Source organism: Boeremia exigua, assembly GCF_020726555.1.
Source record: "Boeremia exigua strain MPI-SDFR-AT-0100 chromosome Unknown C7974scaffold_2, whole genome shotgun sequence".
Lineage (NCBI taxonomy): Eukaryota > Fungi > Ascomycota > Dothideomycetes > Pleosporales > Didymellaceae > Boeremia > Boeremia exigua.
In genome coordinates, this window is record NW_025763519.1 from 3,425,985 (window position 1) to 3,453,126 (window position 27,142).

General features: G+C 49.8%; 11 protein-coding genes across 11 annotated transcripts; 6 read left to right on the top strand and 5 right to left on the bottom strand.

Annotated features, from left to right (window-relative positions):
* The first annotated feature begins 2,121 nt into the window (after positions 1-2,121).
* C7974DRAFT_352574 (uncharacterized protein) lies at positions 2,122-3,733 on the top strand. The gene is made up of 2 exons (XM_046139514.1): positions 2,122-2,854; positions 2,911-3,733. The coding sequence occupies exons 1-2, from the start codon at positions 2,234-2,236 to the stop codon at positions 3,397-3,399; spliced, it is 1,110 nt and encodes a 369-aa protein (XP_046002223.1). The 5' UTR covers positions 2,122-2,233; the 3' UTR covers positions 3,400-3,733.
* A 540-nt stretch (positions 3,734-4,273) lies between these two features.
* C7974DRAFT_119921 (uncharacterized protein) lies at positions 4,274-5,443 on the bottom strand. The gene has a single exon (XM_046135136.1). It carries the CDS (start codon positions 5,075-5,077, stop codon positions 4,307-4,309), a length of 771 nt encoding a protein of 256 aa, XP_046002224.1. The 5' UTR covers positions 5,078-5,443; the 3' UTR covers positions 4,274-4,306.
* Positions 5,444-6,477: 1,034 nt separating this feature from the next.
* On the top strand, positions 6,478-8,433 carry C7974DRAFT_387091 (uncharacterized protein). The gene is made up of 2 exons (XM_046141130.1): positions 6,478-6,612; positions 6,668-8,433. Exons 1-2 carry the CDS (start codon positions 6,546-6,548, stop codon positions 7,936-7,938), a joined length of 1,338 nt encoding a protein of 445 aa, XP_046002225.1. The 5' UTR covers positions 6,478-6,545; the 3' UTR covers positions 7,939-8,433.
* Positions 7,980-8,863, bottom strand: C7974DRAFT_119929 (carbonyl reductase). Its single transcript, XM_046135137.1, has one exon. The coding sequence runs from the start codon at positions 8,746-8,748 to the stop codon at positions 8,020-8,022; it is 729 nt and encodes a 242-aa protein (XP_046002226.1). The 5' UTR covers positions 8,749-8,863; the 3' UTR covers positions 7,980-8,019.
* Positions 8,864-10,158: 1,295 nt separating this feature from the next.
* Positions 10,159-10,956, top strand: C7974DRAFT_469401 (uncharacterized protein; the record flags this gene model as incomplete). Its single annotated transcript, XM_046146428.1, has 2 exons — positions 10,159-10,800; positions 10,898-10,956. Exons 1-2 carry the CDS (start codon positions 10,407-10,409, stop codon positions 10,954-10,956), a joined length of 453 nt encoding a protein of 150 aa, XP_046002227.1. The 5' UTR covers positions 10,159-10,406.
* Positions 10,957-11,143: 187 nt separating this feature from the next.
* Positions 11,144-11,650, bottom strand: C7974DRAFT_409715 (uncharacterized protein; the record flags this gene model as incomplete). Its single annotated transcript, XM_046143410.1, has 1 exon — positions 11,144-11,650. One exon carries the CDS (start codon positions 11,648-11,650, stop codon positions 11,144-11,146), a length of 507 nt encoding a protein of 168 aa, XP_046002228.1.
* Positions 11,651-12,598: 948 nt separating this feature from the next.
* On the bottom strand, positions 12,599-15,012 carry C7974DRAFT_329305 (putative phenol monooxygenase). Its single transcript, XM_046139054.1, has 4 exons — positions 14,628-15,012; positions 13,581-14,577; positions 13,051-13,530; positions 12,599-13,002 (listed from the first exon to the last, which is right to left on the bottom strand). The coding sequence occupies exons 1-4, from the start codon at positions 14,766-14,768 to the stop codon at positions 12,620-12,622; spliced, it is 2,001 nt and encodes a 666-aa protein (XP_046002229.1). The 5' UTR covers positions 14,769-15,012; the 3' UTR covers positions 12,599-12,619.
* A 218-nt stretch (positions 15,013-15,230) lies between these two features.
* Positions 15,231-17,814, top strand: C7974DRAFT_431472 (putative C6 transcription factor; the record flags this gene model as incomplete). The annotated part of the gene is made up of 4 exons (XM_046144779.1): positions 15,231-15,549; positions 15,609-16,518; positions 16,581-17,348; positions 17,385-17,814. The coding sequence occupies 4 exons, from the start codon at positions 15,231-15,233 to the stop codon at positions 17,812-17,814; spliced, it is 2,427 nt and encodes an 808-aa protein (XP_046002230.1).
* A 63-nt stretch (positions 17,815-17,877) lies between these two features.
* On the bottom strand, positions 17,878-18,959 carry C7974DRAFT_301960 (Intradiol ring-cleavage dioxygenase; the record flags this gene model as incomplete). Its single annotated transcript, XM_046137877.1, has 3 exons — positions 17,878-18,178; positions 18,201-18,682; positions 18,735-18,959. The coding sequence occupies 3 exons, from the start codon at positions 18,957-18,959 to the stop codon at positions 17,878-17,880; spliced, it is 1,008 nt and encodes a 335-aa protein (XP_046002231.1).
* Positions 18,960-20,945: 1,986 nt separating this feature from the next.
* C7974DRAFT_431474 (glucose oxidase) lies at positions 20,946-22,938 on the top strand (the record flags this gene model as incomplete). The annotated part of the gene is made up of 4 exons (XM_046144780.1): positions 20,946-21,300; positions 21,354-21,960; positions 22,019-22,644; positions 22,727-22,938. The coding sequence occupies 4 exons, from the start codon at positions 20,946-20,948 to the stop codon at positions 22,936-22,938; spliced, it is 1,800 nt and encodes a 599-aa protein (XP_046002232.1).
* Positions 22,939-23,866: 928 nt separating this feature from the next.
* On the top strand, positions 23,867-27,135 carry C7974DRAFT_387100 (uncharacterized protein). The gene is made up of 2 exons (XM_046141131.1): positions 23,867-23,963; positions 24,024-27,135. Exon 2 carries the CDS (start codon positions 24,194-24,196, stop codon positions 26,960-26,962), a length of 2,769 nt encoding a protein of 922 aa, XP_046002233.1. The 5' UTR covers positions 23,867-23,963; positions 24,024-24,193; the 3' UTR covers positions 26,963-27,135.
* Positions 27,136-27,142: the final 7 nt, after the last annotated feature.

Below are 27,142 nucleotides of genomic sequence, written 5' to 3' on the forward strand. Positions count from 1 at the left end.
TAATATAGGCACATATTTAATAGATTTCTATTTACTCTTTCTCTTACCTTATAAAAATTTTAACTTACTCTTACCTTTACTTATAGATAGATAATATAGAAATTTTGCGCTAATACCTAACCTGCACTAGAATAATAAACTATATAACTACTTATACTGCAGATAACTAACTATAACTATTATAATAGCTAGTAATACTATAAGGAAGGCACCTTATAAGAGTAAGTAATAGTCTATAATAGTTTATTATACCTGCTAACTACTATAGCTACCTTAGCATTAAATAAGAAGAAAGGTAAGCGTAAAAATGCTAGAGGCGTGCTAGCTCTAAAGCGTAAGGCTATATTATACTAATATAATACTAAGCGCGCTCCTATCTTTAAGGGTACTACACGTATAATTCTAGGCTAGGTTTAATATAGTTATATGCGTTATAAGGTTAGCGCTAGTAGTATATAATTCTATAACTAGTAGAGACTATTACTAAACTATTATAGCTAAGGCTCTCTAAGAGATTAAGCATTACTAGATAGTTACTAGTACTCTCCTTCTGCCTAGCCTGTTCTATTAACTTATCTATAAGGTTGTTTAAGATGTCTTAGGCTCCTCTAGCTTTATTAATAAGTCCCTCTACTAATTAGCCTCTTCTCTTAGTATAATATAAGAAGCTACAAAGGACTTCCTTATCTTAGTCTTCTAAGGTATATTAGGTGCTCTATAATAGTTTATAATAGTCTAATAGAATATAGCTACTAACCTCTATATAATTTATAGGAAGCGCGTTACTATTATCTCTAAGAATATTAAACTTTTGTTTAGAATTGTTAACATCCTTAGCACGTACTACCTAATTATAACTACCTATATAGATAAGAGGGGATTCTCTGTTTGCACTTCTATTAACTCTAATTAATTCTTAGCTGCTTATAGAAAGGCTGCTGCTAAGAAGATAGCTAAGGATTAGAAGAAGCAGGCTGCTGCTAAGGCTGCTCTTAATAGGGCTGCAGCTGTAGCAGCTTCTGCTAGAGAGTCTGCTATAGGTAATAATTCTTAGAGCAAGGGAGAAACGTCTAAGAGCAATAAAGAGACGTCTAATAAGGAGAGTAATAAGGATGCTAAGCATAATATTAAGTAGGGCCTCTAGAGACATAGTAATAGTCTTATAATAGTTAATCTTAGTAGTAAGGAGGATAGTATATTTATAGAAGGCTTAGCTATAATTGCCTACCTAAATTTAGGTATAATTAATAGAATATAAGGTTTTGCTAAACATCTATTGCATATATACTATTTGTGTTATTTAGAGTTATGTGCAACATTGCTGTGTTTTAGTTTTCATGCTAGGGTGTTTTAGTTTCCGGATTTTGGTTTTGGCCCCCTGACCGTAACAGTCACCCGTAACAAAGGCCCGACATCTGACCGCTCTTAACAGACCTGTTTGCGCACACACCGTTTTGGCATCATTAGAGCCTGACAAAGGGTTGTAAGAAACGAAGATCGAAAGGTAGGTAGTTTAATGTCACATCAAGTATTCGCACTTCAGCTATTCAACAAATGTTCGGTGAACTTAGACTGCCTGTACAGAAATCAGACTTCCTAGAGTCTCTATCGTAGGCATAAGAGTACATGCAGCTGCACAATTCAAACATATGTCTAATTAGTGCGGCTCATGGAACTCTCGGGCACCGGCGAAGGCGGAATCGAAGCTCGCATGGCACCCACTTTGAACGGCGAGTTAGCATCCATACAGCAAACATAATACCAAGGCTACTACCGCATATTCCCGTGTGGTGTCGGCATCTCGATGGGGACTTATAAATTAATTAGACAGCCTCTGACCAGTACAGCGCTTGTCGAAATGTGCAGACCCCCTTATATCTGGGACGCTACTGCATCCTGTTCCTGGAATGCCTGCATATGTGCCTGTGATTGGCTTTCTAATACTGTTCTAACAGGACGCAGGGTCAGACCAAAGACAGGAGCCACTTACAACACAAACTAATATATATAAAATGGTACACTACTAGTGTATATACCCATGTGCCAGCCAGAGAGGGGCCCGCACATTCTGGCAAGCACCGATAGTGATAAAGTACGTCCAAGCTGCACATACAACGGGCTCTGATCTATAAAGCCCAACATGGCAGCGGGACAACTAGGCAGTGAACATCCCTCAAACTACCTTTCCTGATATTCGGATTCCTGAAATTCATCGCATAAAGCCGAAGCAACCATGTCGCTCAGCCAGTCAATCAGAGTCAACAAGCCTCCAACGCTTATCTCAAGAACACTCTCTGGACTGTCTCACGTTGCCAGTGAGCCCATTGTTACTGGCGGGCTGTTGTACTTGTTAACGCAGGGCCCTGCAAAGCTTCGCGGACAAATCCTCGCGCCTTTCCAAACCAGTCTGCCCATCTTTACGAATGATCCAAAGGGTGTTGCAAAGCTTGCGGCTCTGGTCACCGCACTGAAGGTGCTCACCACAGCGGGCGTTCTGCGTCGCCTCCACGAGGCCATAAACCGTCTGGCGTGGAACAATTGGACGTTCGGCAGAGCAGGGACCGAGTGGCAATTCGGGCCCGACAAGAAAGAAACCATACTTATCACAGGCGCAAGCAGCGGGTTTGGATACTTGATGGCCAAGGAACTGTCTAAGCACGCACGCATCATCGCGTTGAACAGATCGCCACTGCCCGCGGATCTTGCGGCGCTTAAGGATGTGCACTACTACAAATGCGATGTCGGCGATATATCAGCACTGGAGGCTGTGTGCGATCAAGTTAAGCAAGATTTCGGGACGATCAGCGTACTGATTAATAACGCTGGCTATGGAATTGGCAAGACGATACTCGAGGTAAGGCCGAAGATTGTACGAGGAGATATCGATTGTACAATGCTGACGGGGAGCAGACAACCAATGCTGAGGATGAGATGTTGCTTCGAGTGAATCTCCTATCGAACATGGTCTTAATCCGCGCTTTCGTTCCGGGTATGCTCGCGCAGAGAAAGGGTCACGTGGTTTCTGTAGCCTCCATGGGATCTTTTGTTGTACCTCCCCTTATGGTAAACTACTGCATAACCAAGATTGGCCAGCTGTACCTCACCGAGGGTCTTCGGGCGGAGTGCCTCACGCGCTATCCTGGTGGTTCGTCTATCTGCACGACCTCGATCCACCCGGGCTGGCACGAGACAGGGATTGACAAGGACGGCATCCTCGAAGAGTTTGGCATTGTGAATGATCCGCCGCAACCAGTCATCGATGCTGTATTAGACCAGGTCCTGAAGGGCAAGAGTGGCATGATATGCATACCCAAGCATCATACTTCCGACTCCCTGTTAAGGTTCTTGCCAAGGTGGGTGCAGGATCTAAAGTTCGGGCTTGTTAGTACAAAACTATAGAGACATTTACAAAATTATAGAGAAACTATCCTTCCAGATACTCTTGAGTAGGCCAATCTGCTTCACTTCTTGGAAAGTTTCTCTCTCGCCGGGTACATATACTGGGGTTGAGCGACTTTTGCGTATCGAGCCTTTCAAGCGCGACAGTGGCTATTTAAACAGTGCTTCCGCCACCGTCGCGCCACCGACACGGTTCCTCGGTCGAGATCGGAAGCTGGGTACATGGACGATGAGGAAACCTTCCCAGGCGACGAATCTTACGTGAAGAGGATGGTACTACAATATTGAGGGTTCCTCGATGTGAAACTTGCTGCGTGTGGGACATTCAGGGCTGTGTTAGCGCAACGGTGATGGGCTAACGAGATACCAATAGGTAGTGCCAAAGTGCGATCGATGACGTATGCATAAAGTGGGTCGAAATGCGCTTGTCAAAATCCGCAAAACATATAGTACTGCCGTCTTTCCTTTCAGACCAAATGCAACCGCCATCACCCGTATGAGCAATGCTTTCGAGTATCGGCGAAGTGCTCGTTTCCGGAGCCACGAAAGCCAGCGAGACGACAACGAATCTTATATCAAGAGTGTAGTACGTTGGAGCCGAGTTTTGTTCTAGGCTGAGTCACACACGATATTTGACTCCGTCAGTGAAAACGAAGTTAAGCACAAAACGTAGAAGCTTGACCACCTGGTTGATCTTTTGCAGCGGCTTGATGTCGCATCCGTTCGAGGACAGTTGCCTCGAAGTGGAGAGGAAACTAACTTACATGAGCCCACAACGCCATTGTGTCCCATTCAGTTTCCTACTTCTGATCAAGGAGGTATGCATACATCAATGCTTGTAAATGCTGTTTATGTGGCTAGCTGTTCAAGAGTTCTCTAAGCCAGCATACTAACCCAAAAGCCTCAATCACAGCAACCACCCATACGCCCAGGGGAACAGGTAGATCAATAGGCCCCTCCCTAATACGACCGGCGCCCACCACTCAGGGTTTGCTTTCCTCCCCCCCTTCAAAACCACACTTATATGCTTCCCCTCCCATCTGCTATCAGCATCAGCAACCTCAATCATCCCCGCCGCCAAATCCAAGAAACTTATGAACGTCTGCTGCTTCTCCTCACTCAATTCATGCCCCTTCTGCACATCATGCGATAGCCCGCCAGGCATCACGAATGTCATATCCAGCCAGTCCTCGTACTGACGGAGGTAGGCTTCGGCGCGCTTGAGGTCGTCATAGATGAAGGCGTTGGCGGAGTACATTATCTTATGCACGAATTCGGGTGCGCCGTCCCAAAACTTGTCGTCCAGGCTTGCGGAGCTGAGAACGACGAGTCGAGGTGGTTTGACATAAGGGTGTGTCTCTTTGAGGGCTTGCAGGGCCGAGATTACGGCTTTGGCGGTGTCGAGAGAAATGCTAGTGTTCGGTGCATTTACATTGACAGCAACAGTAAGGAATACGGCTTTCGTGCCCTCGAGGCACTCTGCTAATGTGAAGGCATCGGAAATGCTGCCTTCAAAGACCCGAATGTTATTGTTCGCAGAAAGAGGTGGGTATGATTTCTCTAGCTTGGATCGCGAGCGTACAAGTACGTTGATCTTATCCTTTGGATTCTCGCCGAGTAATTTGAGGATGCTGCCGCCAGTCTGGCCTGTTGCTCCTAGAATGGCGTATCCTGACATGCTAGAACTGTGGTGCGATGTGATGACCACCAGTATTGTATGCGGCTTTGCACCTCGTAGCAGGGTAGCTAAGTCAAGTACCGACAAGCGCTACTTTGCCGTGGAATTTTGAAAAAGATAAGATGTAGGCTACTTTGCCGTAGAACCTGGAAAAAGATAAGAAGATGTAGGCCAGGCTGGACGAGGGAAAAGCTGTTGTTTCTCTCCCCTATATGGGGTCTCGCTGCGAGTTGGTACTTGATACCTTGACTCAATCTGTCCTAGGCTATTTGTTGCCTGACTGAGTTTTTGCGGGACGGACGCCGTGGATTGCGAAGGGCAATAATCTCGTGTCCTGATAACGGCATCGGGAGGCGAGGCCCTTAGCTCATACAGTGACCCGCAAGCGGCGTTGAGCACTTTGTGCGATCATGCATCCAATCAAGTCCCAGGAGCCTCTTGCACGCTTATCAACTCTTCTCCCGCCTCAGCAACATTTGCCGCTTCATGTGGTAGCACACAACAAGCGACTTCCGCTGGCTCCATGAGCGCTTTGTACCGCTCCTTATGCATGTAGGCTACCGCTGTAGCTGTTACGCATGTTGGGAGCAGCGCTGCCCATGGCTCAAAACACGTATGCAGCTGCCTGTGAAGAGAATGATTGAGTTCTGGCGAATGGTACCCGAAGAGTATAAGCGAGGAGGTACTGGGTAGCGGAGGGAGGAGTTGTGACTTTGGGCTTCGTACTACAGTATGTTTCGCAGAAATCATCCTGCAAGGTTTGCAACTCAGAGATCGAGCGACATGCAGGTCAAGCCTCGGAGGCTGGGGAAACCCTGTCTACGAGTCGACTGTACATCTATCAAGCATTCGCGCAGTGCTGTTGGAGGACGCTTTAGTCTCGGGTTGCATGATGCTAAGCGCGTCGCACACCGTGTTGAGGTTAGGCGTGTGTTGCACTTCCAGCATAAAGGTCAGCGTGCCGTGGACTATGACCTTGACGAGGTCTGCCGGCACGGGCTGGATTTGCGTGCGGTCGACACAGGCCAGCGCGTTCTGAAGGTAGGTGCCGAGGCGCGTAGCGTGCTCGCGGAACGGGGTCGGCTATGCGAGGTGCTGAGGCAACGGTGTCGACATGGCACGTCAGACGCGCTGCTGGCTAGTCAATTGGCGTCAAGAGCGACCGTTTGAGCACAAAAATACTACTGGATTTCAAAAGTTCTCGCTGTGTGTGATGTTTCGTTGCTCTTCATACTGGATGGCTTTGGTGTTCCAGCAACAGTTAGTGTTGATGCCGGGTGTCGAACGAGCACAGGCGTTCCGCGCACAGACTCGGTGCTGAATTAGTCAGCCGGCCAAATTGGCCGTCGCTTCGCTCAATTTGGCGCAGTGTCCGTACGAAACTTGCGCGCTCCTTGTAACTAACGTCTTAGTTCTACTTCCACCGACAACAATCTTTTGCGAATCTCCAACAATTTATTAACGGAGGATGTCTGAACGTATGCCCACGAATACTGTGTCGTTCTGCCCTACCTGTAATAAGCCTTTCACAGCAGGTATGGCAAGTCGAACGTCTAATCATGCATGCCTGTGGTAATGTTCAGGAAACAGCGCCTTCTTTTAATCGTCATGTATCGTACTGTCGCCGTGCGCAAGTTCGTCCCAAAGTCAGACGCAGATCGTGTCGAGCCTGCAAGAATGCCAAGGTGAAGTGTAGTTTCCAACCTTGCTGTGCGCGGTGCACTTCAAAAGGGCTGGATTGTATCTATGAGCGCACATCAAGTATGGAAGAAGTGGCCACAAGTGGCCAACAGAGGTCTTCAAGTCCATCAATTGTGCCTGTCGAATCTCGAACTTCAGAAGCTCAGGAAATACAACTTCCGGGCATTGACCCCATGCAAGAGCTTTCCTTTCTCGGTTATAACGACACTATGGCGGTCGCAAGCTTCAGCCCCACCATTGGTCCAATTGCTCAGCTTGGCGATATTGATGTGCTTCCTTCATCATGGGGCGTTGCACTGGATTTTCCAATGTCTACCTGGTCCATGAGCACCCGCGATGATACTGGAGAACCAGGCTTTCTGACAAGGATCGGTCGCTCCGACAAGTACGCACAACACAGCGCGGATACTATCATCGAAGCTCTGTACGCGATACCCGACCGGATGCTTCGTCGAGAAACATTTCCACCCTTCATCCATCCCCATTGGCACCTCCCAGCTCTGCCCGAACCTCTTGCTGTATGTATGCAGCTTGCAGACATGTATTCGAGAGCACCGGAGGTTCGCCACTTTGTTTGGCGGTGCATACTCGCAGAGCAACGACGCGCAATAGAACGCCTCGAAACACTGAGCGACCAGGAGATCTTTACCCACGTCCAAGCCGGTATTGTATATCTGGCGATGCGGCTTGTAGACGGGGTAAAGCATGGTCTAGATTGGATACGTGATATGGTAGCGATACAGGACGTTCTTTGCACCCGCTTCCTGCAGAATAATGACTTCTGCTTCTGCCATTCCGAGCAAACACACCCCACCCTGACATGGGAAGACTGGATCTATGCGGAGTCGAGACGAAGGAGTTCTATCGTCTGGTTCCTCATCACTCGTACTGTTGTCGTTGCGCTAAAGGAAAACTGCTATTTTACGAATGCTCCTGACGCTTTGCCGCTCCCTGCACCGCAGACGCAATGGGAAGCACGCAATAGTGAGACCTGGATGAAGGAAGTCTGGTCTGGAAATCCGGCGATCACGACATTTGGCAATTTGATCACGGCGAAGCGACGAATTGATGAGCCTGAAAGTAAACAAAGGCTGGCGGCATGGAACGCAAGAACGGACCGTCTGGGACCATTGCTTAATGCTGCAGTTGCTCTAGTCTAATGGATCGTTACAGGCTGAACAAATACCATTCCAAGGCATCATCCTCACGGTAAAGTCGGCCTTCGTCGGCTATCCTGCTATCTACCAAGCGATCTCTCCATCGCGATCACTAAACGTCGCAGTAACCTTATCCCCCTTCTGCAGTGTCGCCAACTCCACAATTCTCTCCGCCCCCTGCTCAGGCGTGATTCCATAATCCGTCCAGCCTGTCAAATTCGTCTTCACAAGCTGCGGACACGCAACGTTGACCTTGGCATCCACATCCTCCAAAATTCGCACATAATTCAAGGCCAACATATTCAGCGCCGCTTTGCTGGCATCATAAGCTTTATAGTCAATCGCGTAGAATGGTGTGTCCTTCACGGTGGCTTGTTGCAGAGAGCCCATGCGGGATGACACGAAGACGATCCTCGGGTTCGCTGACTTGCGGATTAAAGGGATGAAAGCCTCAGTAAGGACTGCGGTGCCGATAACGTTGGTGTTGAATGTCTCGGTGAACAGGTCGCGGGTCGCTTGCTCGGGGTTCTTTCCGTCAATCAGAATTCCGGCGTTGTTCACCAGAACATCGATGTGACCGTGTGCTGTTTCGATCGTTTTCACAGCCGCTGCGATGGAGGCATCGGATCCAAGATCGAGTTGGACGCTGGAGGCAGAGCCTCCTTCTGCGGCTACTTGAGCGGCGGCTTTGGCGCCCGCTTCAGCGTTGCGAGAGCCGATGATTACATGGTGATTGTGGGTTTTGGCGAGCTTTAATGCAGTGGCGAGGCCGACACCTTGGTTTGCACCGGTAATGAGGGTTATGGTGGACATCTCGTTTAGTCGAGAAGCAAGTGTTTGTAATGCGTGTGGGACAATGAGCTAGAAAGATGCGAGTCAAGTATGATTTGCGAGTGTACATGACGAAAGCCGCTGAGTCCAATATATATACCATGTTTTTCCAAGAGATCTAAGACTACGCTCTCGCTGTTAAGCTAAGCTGTCGGCGAAAGTTGTCTTGCGGCCAAATTGGCCGGCTCCAAGTTTGTGAGCTGTCGAAAAGTTGACCCAACAATCTCCTACTTCCACGCAACTCTCGCGACCAGCGCTCCGTTTGACCCTCTTCTAGAATAGATGGCAACTTGTGAAGGGGATAAAGGGAGATGAATTGTTCCTTAAGTCGCGCAAGCCACGAAATACTCCCTTTCATATAGCCTAATTTGGTTTAGCCCCGCCGTGTGTAGCCTAATGCATACTCTAAACGAGACGGAAATAGCAGCTACACTCGTTTCTGTCATGACTTCTATCTGTGCATGATAGCCTTTACAGAAGACAGCTCCAAGCTGGGCTTAAGCTGGCCCTACCTACGTGCGACCCTCATAACTAGGGTCCGACTCGATCGTCTAACCGCTACTTCGCCTCTGATTCGTTTCTTTCAGGCTTAGCGACAAAACGAGCAGCTCTCTACATACAATGCTACTGCCTTCACACCCTGTCTAACCTGTCCCATATTGCTAGCGCGTTGTACGCCTCACACTCTACCTTCAGGACGCGGTGGCCAGTGTTGAGCGCTCGAAGCCCACCGTACAAAGAAAGTGTCGTCGCCATCATCGCCATGGTATGCTGATGCTTACATGATAAGCACATTACGATATTGACCTCTCTTTCCGCAGAGTTAGTCTTCTGTTGTAGGTGCGCGATTATCGCGCGGACGGTCTCTATGGCATTCTAAAACCGCGTTTCTCGGGTGTATCGTAAGTTACGCAGTGTTATGTTCGTCCTGCGTTCGTCTTGCACTAACTCGAGTGAATCGCAGATTTTGTCAAGATCGGCAGGGCTACATAGTGCGTGCAAACGACCTTCACGAGGTCTGCTAGCACGGAATAGCTTTGGGTGCTATTGAGGCACATAGCATGCTTGCAGAACAGAGTTGGCCATGCGGGCGGCCGACGCCAGAGTGTCGCTATGATAAACTACTCGCAGTGGGCGTTGCCGCTACATACATAGAAGCCAACCATTGGATAAGCGCCAGGAGCAGCTGTTTGTGCACAGCGAACACTGTTGAAGTTCAATCTGACAAGTTCGTACTGTTGGTGGCAACCTTACATAGTCGCAAGAGCGATCAGAATTCTGGGCTTTGGCCCCGGGAAAGGTAAGTAACTCCGCATCCCGGCTTGGCGCGCGGGGCGAAAGATCTTACTACGTTTGGAGAGCGCAGCGAAAGATCCTACTACGTTTGGCGAGATCTTTCAGCCACCGCCAATATCAGGCGTGCTGTCCAGGAATGCAGTACCTACTGTTGCCCAAAAAGATTAGTGCATCCGCGCTGCGATCCTTTTTGATTACTTCAGCTTACATCCGTTCATCTGGACAATGTTCTCTCTCCAAAACATCGCGCATGTTTAAAGGCATCGCAGCCACCCTAGAGGGCGTCATCTGACTCGCTCCCAGTCAGTACTTCGTCAACCCTATCCTTTTCTCCATTCTTTACAATGAGCGAGACCCAACCTATAATCCACCTCGTCTTCTTCAAATACCGTCCGGACATATCATGGACAGATTTTGAACGGCACTTCGAGTCGTTCATGGCGCTCAAAGAAAGCTCCTTGAATCCCCACACTGGCAAGCCGCTCATTCGGTCTCTCAAGGCTGGCAAAAACCGTTCATGGGAGCCATACTCGAAGGGCATGACGCATGGATTTGTGCTCGAGTTTGCTGATCAGGACGATCTGGATTACTACTTGACAACTGAACCTGTGCATCTGGCGTTCGCAAGAGACAGTAAAGCCTTGATTGAGGATAGCATGGTAGTCGATATACAAGATGGTGTGCTTTTTGGTCCTGCAGCCGAACATCCGTCTGCAAAAGAAGACGGTGCAAGGAGTGGTGCGTGCAAATTGTGAAGGTGTATGATGGACAGTCAAATTAGATGATGGACAGCACGTCCTCAGTCATACTTCACCTATAGCTAATAACCTAATAGGGTCTAACTACTTTAAATTATACTTAAACTCCCCTATGATCCTAGCACACAAACTCTAACGCATACTATATACTACTAAATGTGTTATTCATCTTACTAGACTCCTAGATCCAGTAACCCTAGCTCTGTACCAAGTGGGTCAAGATCTATTCCGTCAAAGTTAAGCCATGACTGTGTTTCCAGCATGGGCGGCACAGGCGGGAGGTCTAAGTCTTCACTAAATCCTCCCCCGTGTTCGTTCTGCAGCTACGATCTACCTGGCGGCGCCAGCGACCCGTGTAGCGTCTCATCAGACACAGTGGTGGACGGAAGATCTAGCCCCCCTCGCACCTTGTGCACTACAGCCACCTTGTACAGCGCGCGGAAGATCTGTAATTGCTTTGCCCCCGCCGCGTACCCGGATCTGTGGGACACAGACTTTAGCGCATCCACTAATGCCCTCAAACTCTGCAGATCATTCACGTGTCCCATCTCAACAACACTGCAGAACACAACATCAAAAGGCAGGAATGAGGCGAACAAGAGGCCTTCGTTCACCCATGTCTCGAAGAGCGCGGGATCGGCATCGTGACTGACAAGGAGCGCAACACATGTAGTGTGCTCTCGTAAGCTGTCTCTGGCGGCAGCTGTACGGGCTGTGGAGAAGGAGGTCAGTGATGGGCTGGGTGTGCTGCGTTGGATGACCATCAGGACCAGGTAGTCGATCGCGCGGGTTACGTGCTTTGCAAAGTCGATGAGTACAATTTCGGCCATCGTGCCGCTTGGATTTTCGTCCCATCGTGTCAGGGCTGCAGAGTTAGGGCATGGCGGTGGATAGAGTGGAGGTTCAAGTACCATGTGCAGTTGCTTTGAGGTAGTCAGAGCGCGCCACTCTGGTGCGATGTCTTGCCCACGAATAATTCGGTATGCTGATGGTACCATAGCGCGCCCCGGGGTGTTTTCAAAAGCGTGACATCAAGACGCTAGCTTCCATTCTATCTCTGACTGCTGTTAAAAAGTTTTACTGCTCTTAAAGTAATCCTAAAATAGAGACAATAAGGGCAGGGATTCAAATGGGACAACGACGTGAGCCTTTTCCTGCGCCGCTGCCACTTCAGGCCGGTGCTAGTAACATGCACGGCTAGCGGGATAGTTTTCTCCAAGGACAATGCTGAACGCAGAGAATGCGCTGTTGTACAGTGTAAAAGCCTCTCTGAATTGATTATGTCTTGCAAGAAGGTAAGCAAGACAGTACATGCTCATCAGCGTGTAGGGATGCTCACGCAGTGTATGCATCCGCCTCGTACCACAGAACATCCGGGGCTACAGAACCCCAGATCTGCATTGCATCCGGAGCAGATTTTATTTGCGGCTAGTTGAGTACAAGATAGATGATCATTGCGGGGAGAACGAGTGCGGCCTTGAATCCGAATTCCATGTGTGTAGCAAGGGTTGCATCTCGTGAAAATTGACCATATCATCGTTCGTTCAGGATGGATTCGGCTTTGACCAGCCATGTTCACGGCTACTCGTTTTCCGAACAAAATAACGCGGTATAGCAGATACAGGTGGTATGTGTAAGCCGCATGGTCAAGCGGCCTAGCGAGATCGGAAGTCGGTCTGACAGCAGTACGATCTGACTTTTGAACAGTCTGTACACTCGAGTTTGGGGTATAGTAGACGAGCATCACTTATTCATATTGAAATCAGATGGTTTATTACCGCAAACAGAACCACGCGATCTCAAACCGGTACCAGACAGGAGCGAAGATATGCTTCCACCTCGTCCGTGCCAGATAATGACGCTAGCGTTCCCACATACCCGTCAGGCCTCACCACAGCAACCAGGCCCTCGTCTTTGGACACGACGTATAATTCATAGGCATCTTCCCTCTGTGACAGTCCATATGTGCGCATCTCAGCAAGCTGCTTGACGCCTGCGGGAATATCGGTCCACTCAAATCGCGTTTTCAAGGGGTGAAGCACTGCAAGGTCTATGGCACCACCAGGGAAGTGCTGCATGGTTTTAATGCATGACCGCAATGAAGACTGCGAGCGGCCGGACGCATCAAGAAGATCGTTGCTTGCGAGTACGATGATGCGGTACCGACCTATCGAAGGCAATTCTGTAATTCTTATCAGCGTACGTAGACAACAAGTCGAGCGACACATACCGTCTTGCAACTGCCGGGTAGTTGCATCTGCATACCTTTTCACCTCAACGTTAAGGAGTCTTCTACCCGGAACCAGTGCACCGCAAAGCATATCATCGTTGGTAAGGAGTCTGGTCAGACTTCCAGCTGGAATCCTGATCAACCTGCTCGGTTTATAATGCAAACCACATCCACTTGTGAATCCGCTGCCTTCTTTAAAGACGCGGAGGAACTCTTTGTGTGTGAGTCCTGACATTGCACTATCTCTTGAGCCGAACTTGCCAGAGAAGATGTGAGAAAATGTCGAGTCGAAATCGATGAGCTGGCGAGCCGTATCGGCACGCTCTGATTCGAAAGTTTCCAGTACTGGATCTGCTGCTCCAGATGGTGGAGGCGGAGTCAGTCCATTGATACCGTGTACAAGCTTCCATGCGAGGTTGTAGGAGTCCATCATAGACACGTTCATGCCTTGCCCAGCTTTTGGACTGTGTGTATGGCATGCTGCTCTCGGTAAGTATGTGCGCCTGTAGATAGCTTGCCATTGTACTGACCATCACCAACGATGAAGATCCTTTCGATGCCGTCGGGAGACCTTGCGGAAAATTTGGGCGCCATCCGTTGGCCTATCTGGTACGCAGCCCACCAGTCTGGTGTGGTGCCTTCCTTGATCGCTATCTCATACGGAGAGAAGACTGCACGTGCTTGCTGGAAGATGTAGTCTAGACTCACAGCCCCGCGCTTCTTTTTATCGGCTGATTTCTTATCCGTACCACAATCTTGGTCTGCATTGACTTCTCCGGGTACTTGTACATACAGGCGGGTAAGATACTCGCCTGTAGCAATTTGCTCTCTGGGAATGACCATCACCGAACCCGAATCTGAGTGCACCGCACATCGCTTGCGGATGTCCGGAAAGTCTGTGGTCGCAACAAAATCACAGACTCCCCATATGTGGTCCGTCGTCTCGCCCTGAAGGCTCAGTCCCATGCACGTTCGTACTCGTGAGCGTGCGCCATCTGCTCCCACAAGATACTTGGTTCGGACCAAGCTTTGCTTTGTAGTACCATCGATGTCATCGTATTCGTATCTAACGAGGATGGGGAACTCGGTTTGTGACTCGTCCACGAAGAATTCAAGGAAGCGATGCGATCTTCGGATTGTATCTTCTGGGGCGTATAGATGAAGGTTATCTTGAAGTATCCGCTCGATGCGACCTTGGTGGATTGTGACCTCGAAGGGAAATCGCGCAGAAACATTGACATCGGGCACGAATTCAGATCGTTCGATCCCTTTCTTGAAGCTATTGTGAGCCCCTTGAGGATTTGGAGACACTGCATTCCAGAACGCGACCTCCTCCATGTGGCAACCTTCAGCTATGATCTCGCCAGCGAGACCGAGGCTTTGTAAAACTTCCAGCGTTCGGGGCTGCACACCATCTGCCTGCCCAGCCTTCAAAGTCTCCGGTTTCGAGTCTAGACAAAGCAATGAAGAGCCAGTGATGCCATATCTAGCCAGCAGTAGGGTCAGAAACAGACCACTCGGTCCAGCCTTGAGAGATATCAGCGAGCTTCTCTGGTAGTTGCAACTTCACCACTGACGCCTATGACCACAACTTCTCGTCTCTCTTCTGGACCCGACGAGAGGTCTGGCTTCGGTGAAAGACGTGGCAAAGGAAGCGCACGAGATGGAAGGGTTCTGAGGTCTCTATCAGAATTGGATGTTTCTTGGAAAACCGGCATCCTGAGTATTCAACGAGTTGGGAACTATTTGCAGAGTGTAATGTCCCAGGAGATCGCAGGTAGGACACAAGGCGATGCATGATTTGATCTTTAAGATCTTGCGCTCCAGGACTCCGCTGCCAGACCGCGTGGGGAAAGCCAATGTAGCGTACGTTCAGCTCCGGATGAAATCTCGGCTTCCAGCTTCCGGATGGTTCTTGAGATTCCGATTGGGCAGCGCGAACATCGTAATTTGATGACCAACCTTTGCATGACGATTGCTTACAAGCCTGTGGAGAACCGAATTGCCTGTGCTTCTGAACTTAACATTCGCGAATACTTGTCGTGCCATTAGTGGTCGCCCTCTAAGGTTTGCTCGGAAAAACCCCGCTTTCGAGATGTCACGTGAATCGAAAAGCTTGGAGATCATCGTCACTGGCAATCACCTTCAGAACCCAACTCCAAGCGCTGGAGAAGACAAGCATGGCGCGACCACACCAAAGCTCCAGTGGGATCGAATCAGGGGGGCGTCGCAGTCTGCCCCGTGTGAGCCATGCGTGTCAACGATGTCGGGCCAAAAAGGCCAAATGCGATCAGAAACAGCCATGCCTGGCTTGCATCAAGCGTTCTGTCACATGCGAGTATGGCATCAGAAGGCGGGGCGGCAGGAGGAAACAGCAACCGTTAAGGGATACCGTAGAGGGACCAAGTCCTTGTCGACCTCCAGCATTCAATTCAAGGAGTCCGAGCGGACCGGAACAGAGACAACCCTCACAGCCACCCCAGGAAACAACACCATCTGGTACACATCGCCTTTGACTTTTTGTTTCTTACATAAAAGCGACTGACCACTGATACAAGACTTTCGCCCTCAGACTCTATCTGCAGATGGCTTAGACGTGGTAGGGGACATCAACCAGCGCACCCAGGGAACCGAGTTCTATGGAACGTCGTCTAACTTCGTGCTACTTAATCAGCTTTTTGCTTTCGCTCGGGAACACAATTCTTCCAGATATATGAGATCCAACGGCCATGAGAATACGCCACATCTCTTTCCTGTCAGCACCGCTGGCAATGACGACTTCGTTACCCCAAGAGGACTCGGACTTGCTCTTGGTGAGCAGGATACCCGTGCCGGCCTGAGAGCTCCACCTCAGGATCGGGTCTCGATTATCAATCTCCTGTCAAACGAAGAAGGGCTTTCACCGCCATCGAGACCCAAAACGCCTGCGTATGGGCAACAAAATGACTCAGATCGAACTCACCGTGCAACGAATGAGACAACGGCATCTGCACCGTGCGACAATTTAAGGGGTCACACGCAGAGCACTTCGGTTGACGGGATTTTTAACATGCTCAATGATTCAAGTCCTGCTACAAGGCGGAGTTATCAATCTTTTACAGGGTCATCGACCCAGAGTTCTAAGATACATCTGGAGCGAGTGTATGTCCACATATTCCTGGACAATCTACATCACCTCCATCCTATGCTTGATCCAGTCTCATTTGAAAAGAGATGCGAGAAAGACATTTGGTTCGCACACTCTGCTGGTGAGCGACAGAAAGGCTTTCGACATTTCTTTGCGTTGTACAACATTGTCGTGGCAGTCGGAGCACTTATTGCTGGAAGCCATGTCTTCAAAGAGCTGGAAAGAGACATACGTTCATGCATAACCCAATCGGCAGAATCTGAGAGCTCTGGACGAATCGACTCCTCCCAGGCAGTTTCGCGCCGATATTTTCGAAGGTCGAAGGATTTATTGGGCGATACGTCTGCAACATGCTCTTTAGAGAGTGCACAAACACTTCTTCTCATGGTAACAATTCATCAAGCTTTTCCCGGACACGCTCGCTGACTTTGACATGGTCACTCTACTGCCAAAACTCGCACATGCCGCACAGATGCTACATGTATTGTGGTCAAGCCGTGCGTACCGCTCTCGCCATCGGCCTCGCGAACGAATCCACATCGATGTCAACAGAAGATCAGAAAGCTGCAAGACGAACCTGGTGGTGCATCTACTCCCATGAGATCGACATGAGCTGCAGTTCAGGTCGAAGAGATAGTCTAAGGAAGCCCCACAATTACCAAACACCACTTCCGTTGATTAGAGATCAAGAAGATGTTTCTGACACACCCAAGAGCGAGGACAGGAAGGTTGCCATGATAAATGAGATGGTTCGCTTCGCCGCAATCCTTCGGCGCATATCTAAAGAGCTCTACCATGACGCTAAGGGACTGACCCTGCTACAAAAGTCCAGCATTGCGAAAGAGTTAGACGACCTTCTTAGCGATTGGAGATCGAAGCTGCCAGATTGGCTTGACTTCGGTAAACTATCGTTCCGAGAGGAAGAGTGGGCGGGAAAGCAGAAGCTTGTCCTGTACCTCCGGTACTTGAATGCGAGGATACTGGCGCATCGGTTATTCCTAGCACCCCGTGCAGACGGCAGCCAGGTGGACGTGTCAAGTCATGTCGGCCTCTGTCTTGAAGCCGCACGGGAGACGATCCAGGTCCTTTACGTCGCATATGCTCACCGTCACTACTTTCGGACCTGGTGGTACAACTCTACATATACATTATACGCTGGGATGATTGTTTTGTATGTTGTGATGCTGAAGGCGACTGTCCTATCCAGCGAAGATTTACTGAATGACGTTGTCAAAGCGCAAAGCATTCTGGAGTCGATGCAAGAAGCAACAGTAGCTCTTCGTAGTGCTGAGCTATTGCGAGAGGGCTTAGAGATCGCCCGTTCGAGTAGTCAACACGAAACAAATCTCAACCTTCCACTTACTGGGGGTCACACGAGCCAGGTCAATGGTATTCCTCACACTCGACTTGACATACACGACTCCATACCATATATCGATCAGCAGACGCTTCGTACAGCCTTTCCTACCTACGACACCGACCCAGGACCGCTCTTCGCATCGCTTATAGATCCTGGTCTTCTGCAGGACTTTACGACAGGATTGAACACTTTGGCAGATCTAGGCGACTCTTCTTTCCTGCTCGATAACTCCTACAGTAGTTGGCCAGGGGATTACCATACACCGACATTCTCGTAGAAGATTCGGGGAAGTCAGCTCGCCTACACAAGAACCTCTCCCCAGCCACATGTAATCCTAATCTCAGCCCACACCGGGAACAGCCAGATTGTCAGTAAACTTGGAAGTGCCACTTATGCCGGCCATCGCCTCCTCGGTCTTCTTCCTTCGCAATTGCGCTGCAGCTTCATCTGTGACCAATACGAAGTCATATGTGATGCGAGCAGATCCCAGGCTGACGCCGTATCTATTCGCTTGTCGCTCATCCTCAACCTTCTCGAGTGCAACGACAAGAGAGTCTTTGACACCGAAAACTGCGTCGGTCGATTCGTACGGGTCATCCTTCAGATACAGAGCACTGCAAAGGATGTCAGTTTTATTCGAGCTGTAAGCGTTCATCAGCTTACGTGACAAGAGGGTCAAATCCTGCCTTCTTGAACATGAAGTGCATATGACCCGGTCGGTACGGGTGGCGATTCAGAACTTTTAGCAGTTTCCCGACGGGCCCATCATGCGGGATAGGATAAGGAACCGGCACAATAGCTTTGAACCAGAAGTGACCGTTCTTATCGCTCGTCAAAATCGCCCTTCCATCTGGTCCTATCCTGTCTGCATGTTGTACATCATAGAAACCTTTTGAGTCTGTCTCCCAGACGTCGACCTCAGCACCTGCAACAGGATGTCCGTTTACATCGTTCACGGTACAGAGCACAAGGAGCGGCTCACCATCTGTATCCTGAGATATCAGACTGCCCTGTTCTCCATGCTGGGCTTCGTGCGTGTGAAAGGGTCCCAGAACGGTTCCTTCGGTGCTGCCTTTTGGTTTGGGGTGGTCAATTGAGTCAACTAGGAGCGAGAGACCGAGCACATCTGACAACAAGATGAACTCCTACATTGGGTCAGTTGTTGCTGTTCGTGTTCCTGGGGTACATCATACGTACCTGTCTTGTATCTGAGGATATCTGTCCGACTTTTGTCAAGAACGTTATAGCCGTCATCCATTCGTCTGTTGTGAGTCTGACTTCTTTCGCGAGTTCGTGGAGGTGTGTAACGGTCCGCTCGAGAACATATTTCAGGCGTGGACTGCTGCACTGGGAATTGATGGCATGGACATTATTGGTTATGTTCTCAATAGTGAGATCTTTTAAGCTGACTGGAATAGACATGACAAGATCTGTCTGGTTTTGTAGGGTACACTTGGACTGATGATTATGATGCAGCAGATAACCAGGAATGAAGGTTCGAGGAAAATTTTCCAAGTGTGTTAATGAAATAAAACATGGAACCGTCTCCCTCTCTTAATTGCTCCTTGCAGTGGTAACACGTGTTCGTACACGCTCCAAGCATGTGCCCATACTGAGCCGGTTGGATCAGAGCGGAAGGCCGGATGGCTGAGATCGCGGATCGCAACTAAAGATCCGAACTTGGTACCGGACCATTCGTACATCCGCCACATCAACAGATCCGCCGTAACGCTCGGGTGGCACGCTGGGCCCACTGTCCCTTTTGACATGCCTGTCTGAACGGATATCCATGACTGGGGATAATCTAGCCTACGAACGAACCATACGCTTATCATCAGACGACACCACATCACTGGATCGAACGTATGTAGAGCTACACTCGTACAATCAAAAATGGGATTCGTGCTTTTCAGAGAGATGTATCTAATAGGCCAGGGGCGACTACCGCCCCCAATCGGTATTATACTGTCTGCCCTGAGGTTCTCTGCAGCTTAGACAGCTTCTCCGGTTATATTTATCGGGGTGTGCATTGTTGCCTTTGAAAAGACTCCAATCGTGTTTGCGTCGGGGAACTGTGTAATCGCGGTTGCCATCTCAGCTCGTCCAGGTGCTGAGAGTATTGAAGCTGCGCAGAGCTTCCGTCGCGATAGTTCATCCAGCAATTGGGCAGAGGATCTGCCCACAGGGCCAAATATGGCGTGACTGGGGTTTAAGTGTAGATGAAAGTCTCCATCGCGGAAAGGAAAACGTGCAGAGGTCACGACAAGTAGGTTTATGGTCGTAGAGAGAAGGAGAGGCTTAACGAAGTGGTTTTGCAAGCACCCAATAATGGTCATACAATCCCCATCGCACTCTAGAGTCAGAGCATGCCTACTCGGAGTCTACCCCAGTGAATTGCATGTAGGCTACTGGAAAAAACGATAAATGACGGATTTTCGCGAATGAGTAGGTATGGTCGTTCGTGCAATTTGTGTAACGTGTCCGGGTGCGTCCGGATGTGTCCAATCCTGGTTAGCTCGAACCGGAAGTCGGTTTATGACGCTGTTGATTCCGATTGTTTTGTTGGACTGATAGCACTGGCGTCTTCGCTCAACAGACTAGCAAGTCGCCTCACTGCCCTCTACAAGTACCCCAGGGTTGCTCATACATGCTCGTTTTCGACGCTTCCTTGCAAGCCACGAAGCTTCCGGATCGTTCGTTCCATAGTGCTGATGGGATATTGTTTTGGCACTGGACCTGAGTTGTGAACACACCTGATTTAAATATGAAGTCGCCAGGCTGTTGGACGTGTCATGCATGCAAAGTATGGACGGTTCCCGGGCAAGATGGGTCTTTCGGTGGATATGCCTCAGTGCTATCATGCTTGTGTATCAAGTATTGCCGGTGATTGCTGGAGATAAATCAAGTCGCAATGAGGCATTGGAAAGGACCGATTTAGTATGTACACAAGTGATTGGTCACGGTCTGAGTGTAGAGTGTCCGGTCAGTCATGGTGTGACCAGTACACCGCGCTGAGGAAGACCATATGCGAAAAAGGCTAACGGAGAACGAGCGATGCCGATTAGATATGCCTGCTAAATCCACAGAGCATGGAAGTCCGATCTTTTTTCCGACAGAGACTGACTTAGAGTATCGGTCAAATCTCGAAACTTGGCCGAGCGCGAAATGAGCAACGCAAAATTCCTCAGCTTACAAGTTGCTTGATAACATAGGACGGCCCACTTCTGTTCCACTTGCAGAGCTGTTCACTTTGCAGTGACGTCAGTCCGCGACGAGGAATTTCGGACCGACGTTGTTGTTATATAGAAGCACATACGTGCCTCAACCATATCATTGTTATCCAGCTCATCAATTGCGTCCGATAACAGGTCTCGGTCTCCGCATAGTTCCCCTGCAGACATATCCAACATGCGCAGCATCATCTCCACGCTGCTGTTCACCCCAGCAGCATTGGCTGTTTCTGGAAATACAGAGACAGCTCGGCTACGAAGCTCACGATACGACTACATAGTGGTTGGAGGTGGCACATCCGGTCTTGTAGTTGCTAATCGTCTTTCTGAAGACTACAACGTGTCAGTCGCAGTCATCGAGGCTGGTGGCGTTGAGCTATACGACACCAACATAACTGATACGTCAAAGTACGGAAATGCTTTCGGTACCGCTGTGGACTGGCAGTATGAGAGCGTCCCACAAAGCTACGCTGGCAGAGCAGCTCAAGTTCTCCGAGCAGGCAAGGCTCTCGGAGGAACTAGCAACATCAATGGTTTGTTTCGACTAGCAGCCCATATGTCTGGCAGCGGCTAATATATGACATAGGTATGACATACTTGCGAGCAGAGGCTGTACAAATCGATGCTTGGGAAGAGATCGGAAACCCAGGCTGGAGCTGGGAGAAGTTACTGCCTTACTACAAGAAGAGCGAGTACATCCAGCAGCCTACCAAATCTCAGCTTGCCCGCGGTGCATCGCTTGATATCGAAGTCCATGGTTCGGCTGGTCCATTGGCTGTTGGCTGGACGGGAGACATGATGGGGGAGGAAGTCATATCGTCTATCAACGACACCTTTGCGGCGTTGAACCTTCCCTTCAACAAGGAACCAAACGCAGGTTCTATGCGCGGACTGACAGTGTTCCCAAAAACCATCGAGCAAGTGGATAACGTCAGAGAAGACGCCGGCCGCGCGTACTACTGGCCAGTTGCGAACCGTCCGAATCTTCACCTCTACCTCGAAGCCTTCGCGGAGAGAATAATCTGGCATCCCGAAATGGGGCTTCGCGACCGCAACCGAACAGCAAGTGGAGTTGTCTTTGTAGACCGCAATGGCTCACAGAGGACACTTCTTGCGAATCGTGAGGTCATACTTTCAGCCGGCAGTCTGAGATCGCCTCTTCTTCTTGAGCAGTCTGGAATCGGCAATCCATCGCAAGTAGACTCTGATATATGTATATCGCAGGACAACGTAGGCTAACCATACTCGTAGCATACTCCAAAAGCATGACATTGATGTCGTTGTCGACCTGCCTTTCGTTGGAGAAAACATGCAAGATCAGACCACGACGGACATGTTCTACACCAGCAACAACAGCACAAATTTCACAGGCCTCGCAGGCTACGCTGCCTACTTTAATGCAGACGACGTGTTCGGCAATGATACCTCCACTCTCAACACGACCATCTTGAACTCCATCAGCCACTACGCCGCCGTCACCGCCAACGCAAGCGGCACCCTCGACCGCTCCGTCACCGAACGACTCTTCCGCTTGCAGCACGACCTTATCTTCAAGCACAAGATTCCCATATCGGAGATCATCATCTCGCCCGCAGCGACAGGACCCATCACAATTGAGTACTGGGGCCTGCTCCCCTTCTCGCGCGGCAGTATCCATATCAATTCTTCCAATGCTTCAGCTCCTGCGACTATCGACCCTAGATACTTCATGCTGAACTATGACATACACCAGCAGATTGCGACTGCAAAGATGGCGCGCAGATTCGCCAACACTGTCCCCTTCTCTGCGGCACTGGAAAGCGAGACAACACCGGGGCTGAACGCCGTGCCCGCGGATGCGTCGGATGGCGAGTGGGAGGCCTGGTTGAAAGCGACGTGTAAGTTCTCCAATTAAAACGACCCCTTACACCACTTTGATAGTCATGCATGGAATCCGAAGCTGATCCTGGGCATCAACAGATCGATCCAACTTCCACTACATCGCCACGGCGGCCATGATGCCGCGCGAGCTGGGCGGCGTGGTCGACTCGAACCTCATAGTGTATGGCACCAGTAACATCCGCGTTGTTGATGCATCGGTAGTACCATTTCAGGTCTGTGGGCACTTAACGTCAACTCTGTATGCGATTGCGGAGAAGGCGGCGGATATGATCAAGGCGCGGTATACGTAGGTTCTTTTAATGCCTACCGGCGCACAACATCCCTCTGGGGTTCGAACGCGTTATAACTTAATAGCCATGCCAGGGATTAATGATGCGCTTGCTGAGATTCGCAAATTAAAGCCAGGCGATAGACTTGTTTTCCCAAATATTACAGAAGAACACTGTGTTAGGTGCTCAACTTTATCGCGCGCGCATCGCGATGTGCAGGTCGCTGACCTACACTAAACAAAGGTCACCTAACCCTAAACCTCGCTCGTTCTGGACGTCGTGCTCTTGAATGGAATCCACTGGGCTGAGTCCTCCAGGTAGCGCTAGTACACATTCATCCATTTCAGATGTCAATGAAGCAGTTTCTTCATGAATTCGTCCCCGCGAGTTCGTCGACGTTCGTGGCAAGTACAGTTTCGAGAGCGCTTTTGGCGTGATGATAGCAATCTTAATGCGAGCATGTAGAAACGAAATGTGCATGTCAGCCTCTACCTCGCATCTGCTCGTCGTGTCTGATGAGGATGTTTCCGAAAGCACGATACCGTGACTTCTCACGCTTGTTGGATTCCTCAGCTGGGGCGCAGCCGACCCACGAGGGCGCACAATTGGCTCTCAATAGATTGTAGGCCCCACCATGTTCGTACTAAGCTCTTTTTCGTGTCTCGCAAGGCAGAGGGGGCGTGGTTTCGAAGATGAAGGCCAACGGCAAGAGCGAACCGCAGAGATGTACCTATCATTATTTAGCGCTCAATTGATTGCTGCTGTGTAGTAATGGAGTAGACATTCATTGGTTGGTTGGATGGTATGCCTAACTCGTGTTTCAGCCTTGTTGGCTGTGTTACCACGTGGCGAAAGTGTATTAGTCGCTCATAACCTAGTGCAGCTTGGAGGGGGCGGAGGCTTACAAGTTAAAAGCAGACGCTGCAGTTCCCGCCCTGCAACCATTTCGGTTTTGAAGTGCGCCTCTCTGGCTATCCCACTGATTCTCTTGATAAGTTCCGTTGGCTTTGCCTTACAACTCTTTTGCATGCGTCACGCCACCTCGAGTGAGTTATTCAGGCTGTCACCAGTAAAGCTTCCTGCAGAACTGATAATCAGCAATCAAGCAGCCAAAGACCGCATATGTAGCAAAAACACCATGGATTTTGTTCCAGGTCCCCGTGCACCCAAGCTGCCACATGTCCAGATTCCATTCACATGTGCAATTGACGATCCTCTGGATTTTCCATACGAGCTTGCATGGAATGGGTGAGACTTTCTTTTTCCACTCTGGCAAATGTCAGGTACCCACACGGATGCAATGAGGTCCAACGTCATTCGGGATTCCGTAAAATCAATGCAAATCGACCCAGGCCATTATGCAAACGAAAACCCACCCATCGCTTTAGACCTTCGACATAGGGTCATTAGAGACCGCTCCGCGCCTGGATATTATGATATCAGAGATCAAACACAGGTTAAACTGAATTCCTTCCAACAGCGAGCCAATGGCGCCGGATGGTTCCGCGACTTCCCGTGCGAAGAATACGGGATGCCGAAAGAAATACTCAGAGCTGATTGGAATTCCCCGTCATATCTCGAGGCATGGCATCTCTTCTCCCCCCAAAAGACAGCCATTCTCATCCAAGACTGGCTATACTTCGCCCTTCTTGGCGAGGTGTTAGGAAGATTTGTGGAGTACAACGAGTTCATTGCTCGTGTGCGACCGCCGATTGAGATACAAGACCTTAAAGACACCAGCGCTAGATGCATCATAGGTCCCAGTGGGGAAGAACGGCACCAAATCTCCACCAACCGCTTCTTCAATGATGAGTGGAAAACGTGGCCGCGAATGCTGGTGGGTCTAGATGATGAAGATCGCAAGGCACGCGTCGAAGAGATCATGAACGCGCTTCACCAGGCTCGCAAGTTTTGCTTACTGGAAGACTCTGGCCAATTGTCCCACATCCCTTTCATCTCGGAGCTCGCTCTGTCTATCCGGACATTGGGACTACTTTTCGAAGACGTTTGCTGTGACCATCCATCATTGTTCCCTGTAATGAGGCGAGGTCTTGGTACGGAAATATGGGGGCAGGGCTCTCTATTGAGGCAGAGAATGTCGCTCACAACTCCTGGCTATCTCTCACATGAGCCTATTGTTCACAGTATAAAGCAATCATGGTGTCCGAATGACATCGCACGACAGAGCAGGGTACTTCCAGCGACAGCAATGTACTACATGTCCTCCATGTCGGTTCCTATGGATGCAAGCAAGGAAGCCGTAGTGGCAAGACCATTGACCGAGAAAAGCAAAGATCATACCTCCTGCACTGAACAGAGCTGTTTCATGGATAACATTGAGGTGGAAAAATACGATACAGAACACTTCTCGTGTTGTGATGGAACCTGTGGCCTGGTGGGTCCAGATATCGCCAAAGTAGAAGAAGTGCTACGTCGCGGGCACATTCCTCTTATTCGATTCTTGCCAGCGGGTCCGCGTCACGGTTTATTCACTAATATCGTGCGCGACATGCAACTCGTCGGGCAAAGCCGCATCTCGGCTTACGCTCAAGCGTTGGCTTTGTCTGAGAATATCAAGTATCACCAACCAGCAGTCGCCGCGTATGGACCAGAGTGGGCGCCAAAGTACACAGCTAAGTCTCTGGGATTGCTAGGTACCTATGAACAGCTAAGTCTCAATGAGTTGGAATGGGAGTTTGAGGTGCTCGAGTACAAGCCGGGAGACGACACTCCATCCCTGGCCCTGTCGCACGTTTGGTCAGATGGTTTGGGAGACACGAAAGGTAACAAATTACCTCGATGCCGCATGACATTTCTTCAGAGAGCAATCTGGCTAGGCAAAACACCTGTGAGTATACCGAATTCTATACCTGACAGTCACTTTGATGAGAATGGGCGAAGCGTCATGGAGTGCGAAGACACATGGGCTTGGGTCGAGCACAACGATTTCAAACGACTGATTAACGAGCCCGTCATGCCGTTCTGGTTGGACACATTCTGTGTCCCGAGAACCTCCGAGGCTGCACGCACCGAAGCACTTCGGCTCATGGGACGCACGTATGCTGCGGCTAGTAGTGTGCTTGTTTTGGACCAGGAATTCTGCGGCTCTTCCATTGGGGGTCACGGACTGATTCGTAAATCCAGAGCACTCACAAATGTTGAGGCGGTAGCGCGCATCTTGGCTTCGAGGTGGATGCGGCGTCTGTGGACGTTACAGGAGGGGCTCTTGGCGAAGAAACTCTTACTTCTCTTTTCTGAAGGTGCCGTTGATATTGACCATATCATTGCCGGCGTCAAGCAGTATGCCGACAACAACGAGCCAGGACACGTCGCTGCAGGCCAGCTTGCCCGTGGTCTTGAGTCTATGATAGATTTCAAGGAAGTCGACCTGTACGGGCGCCTGATTCGTGTTTGGAACGCGTCCATCGGACGAACGACAAGTCGACCAGGCGACGTGCCAATCTGCATGGCGAGTACTATTGGACTAGATGCAGGAGTGTTGCATACCATACCTGCGGAACATCGCGTGACCAGATTCTACACCCTGCTCGAAGAGATTCCACAATCCATCATATTCAGTGGCGCAGAGAAGTTAACAGAACCTGGCTTTCGTTGGGCAGACAGATACCTCGCGACAGAGTTCCTCGAGACACAATCCGCACAAGGGCGGATACGACATGACTCACCATGCCTTGAGGTCACGTATAACACTTACTTCCTGAATCTCAATCTCAGCGACCGAATCCATAGCCTGATCCTCGAGGCCGGCCAGAATGTGACACTGACCGTTGGAAACATCATGGACGCAACCAGAAAAGAAGGTGCACAAGCCTATCTCATACTGTTAGAACGACCTTGCATCTACAAAGCAGAAGAACACTGGAACCCTATTAAAATTATAATCTTTACACAGACTTCACAGAACCTCTTAAGAAACCAGGAGAAGCCTCTTAAAAACATTAGAGCCTACCTCCAAGCGACACTCACGTTTAGAGCCCCACTCGTCTTTTCCCCACGGTTCGGCCTGCTCTCGCTTCTACTTTAGGCCTTAGCCCGGTTCCTGCCCCTTTTGTTCCCCTTTTGGGCTTAGCTTAACCTCTTAGCAGAACTGCTAGATATGCTCAAGAACTCTGCATGTAGCAGCGATACTGCCTTCTGACTGTCTTCGCATGTATCCGTAAGTCTTTAAATGGGGGGTTAAAGTCTCCAGTCCGCCTGTCCTGCC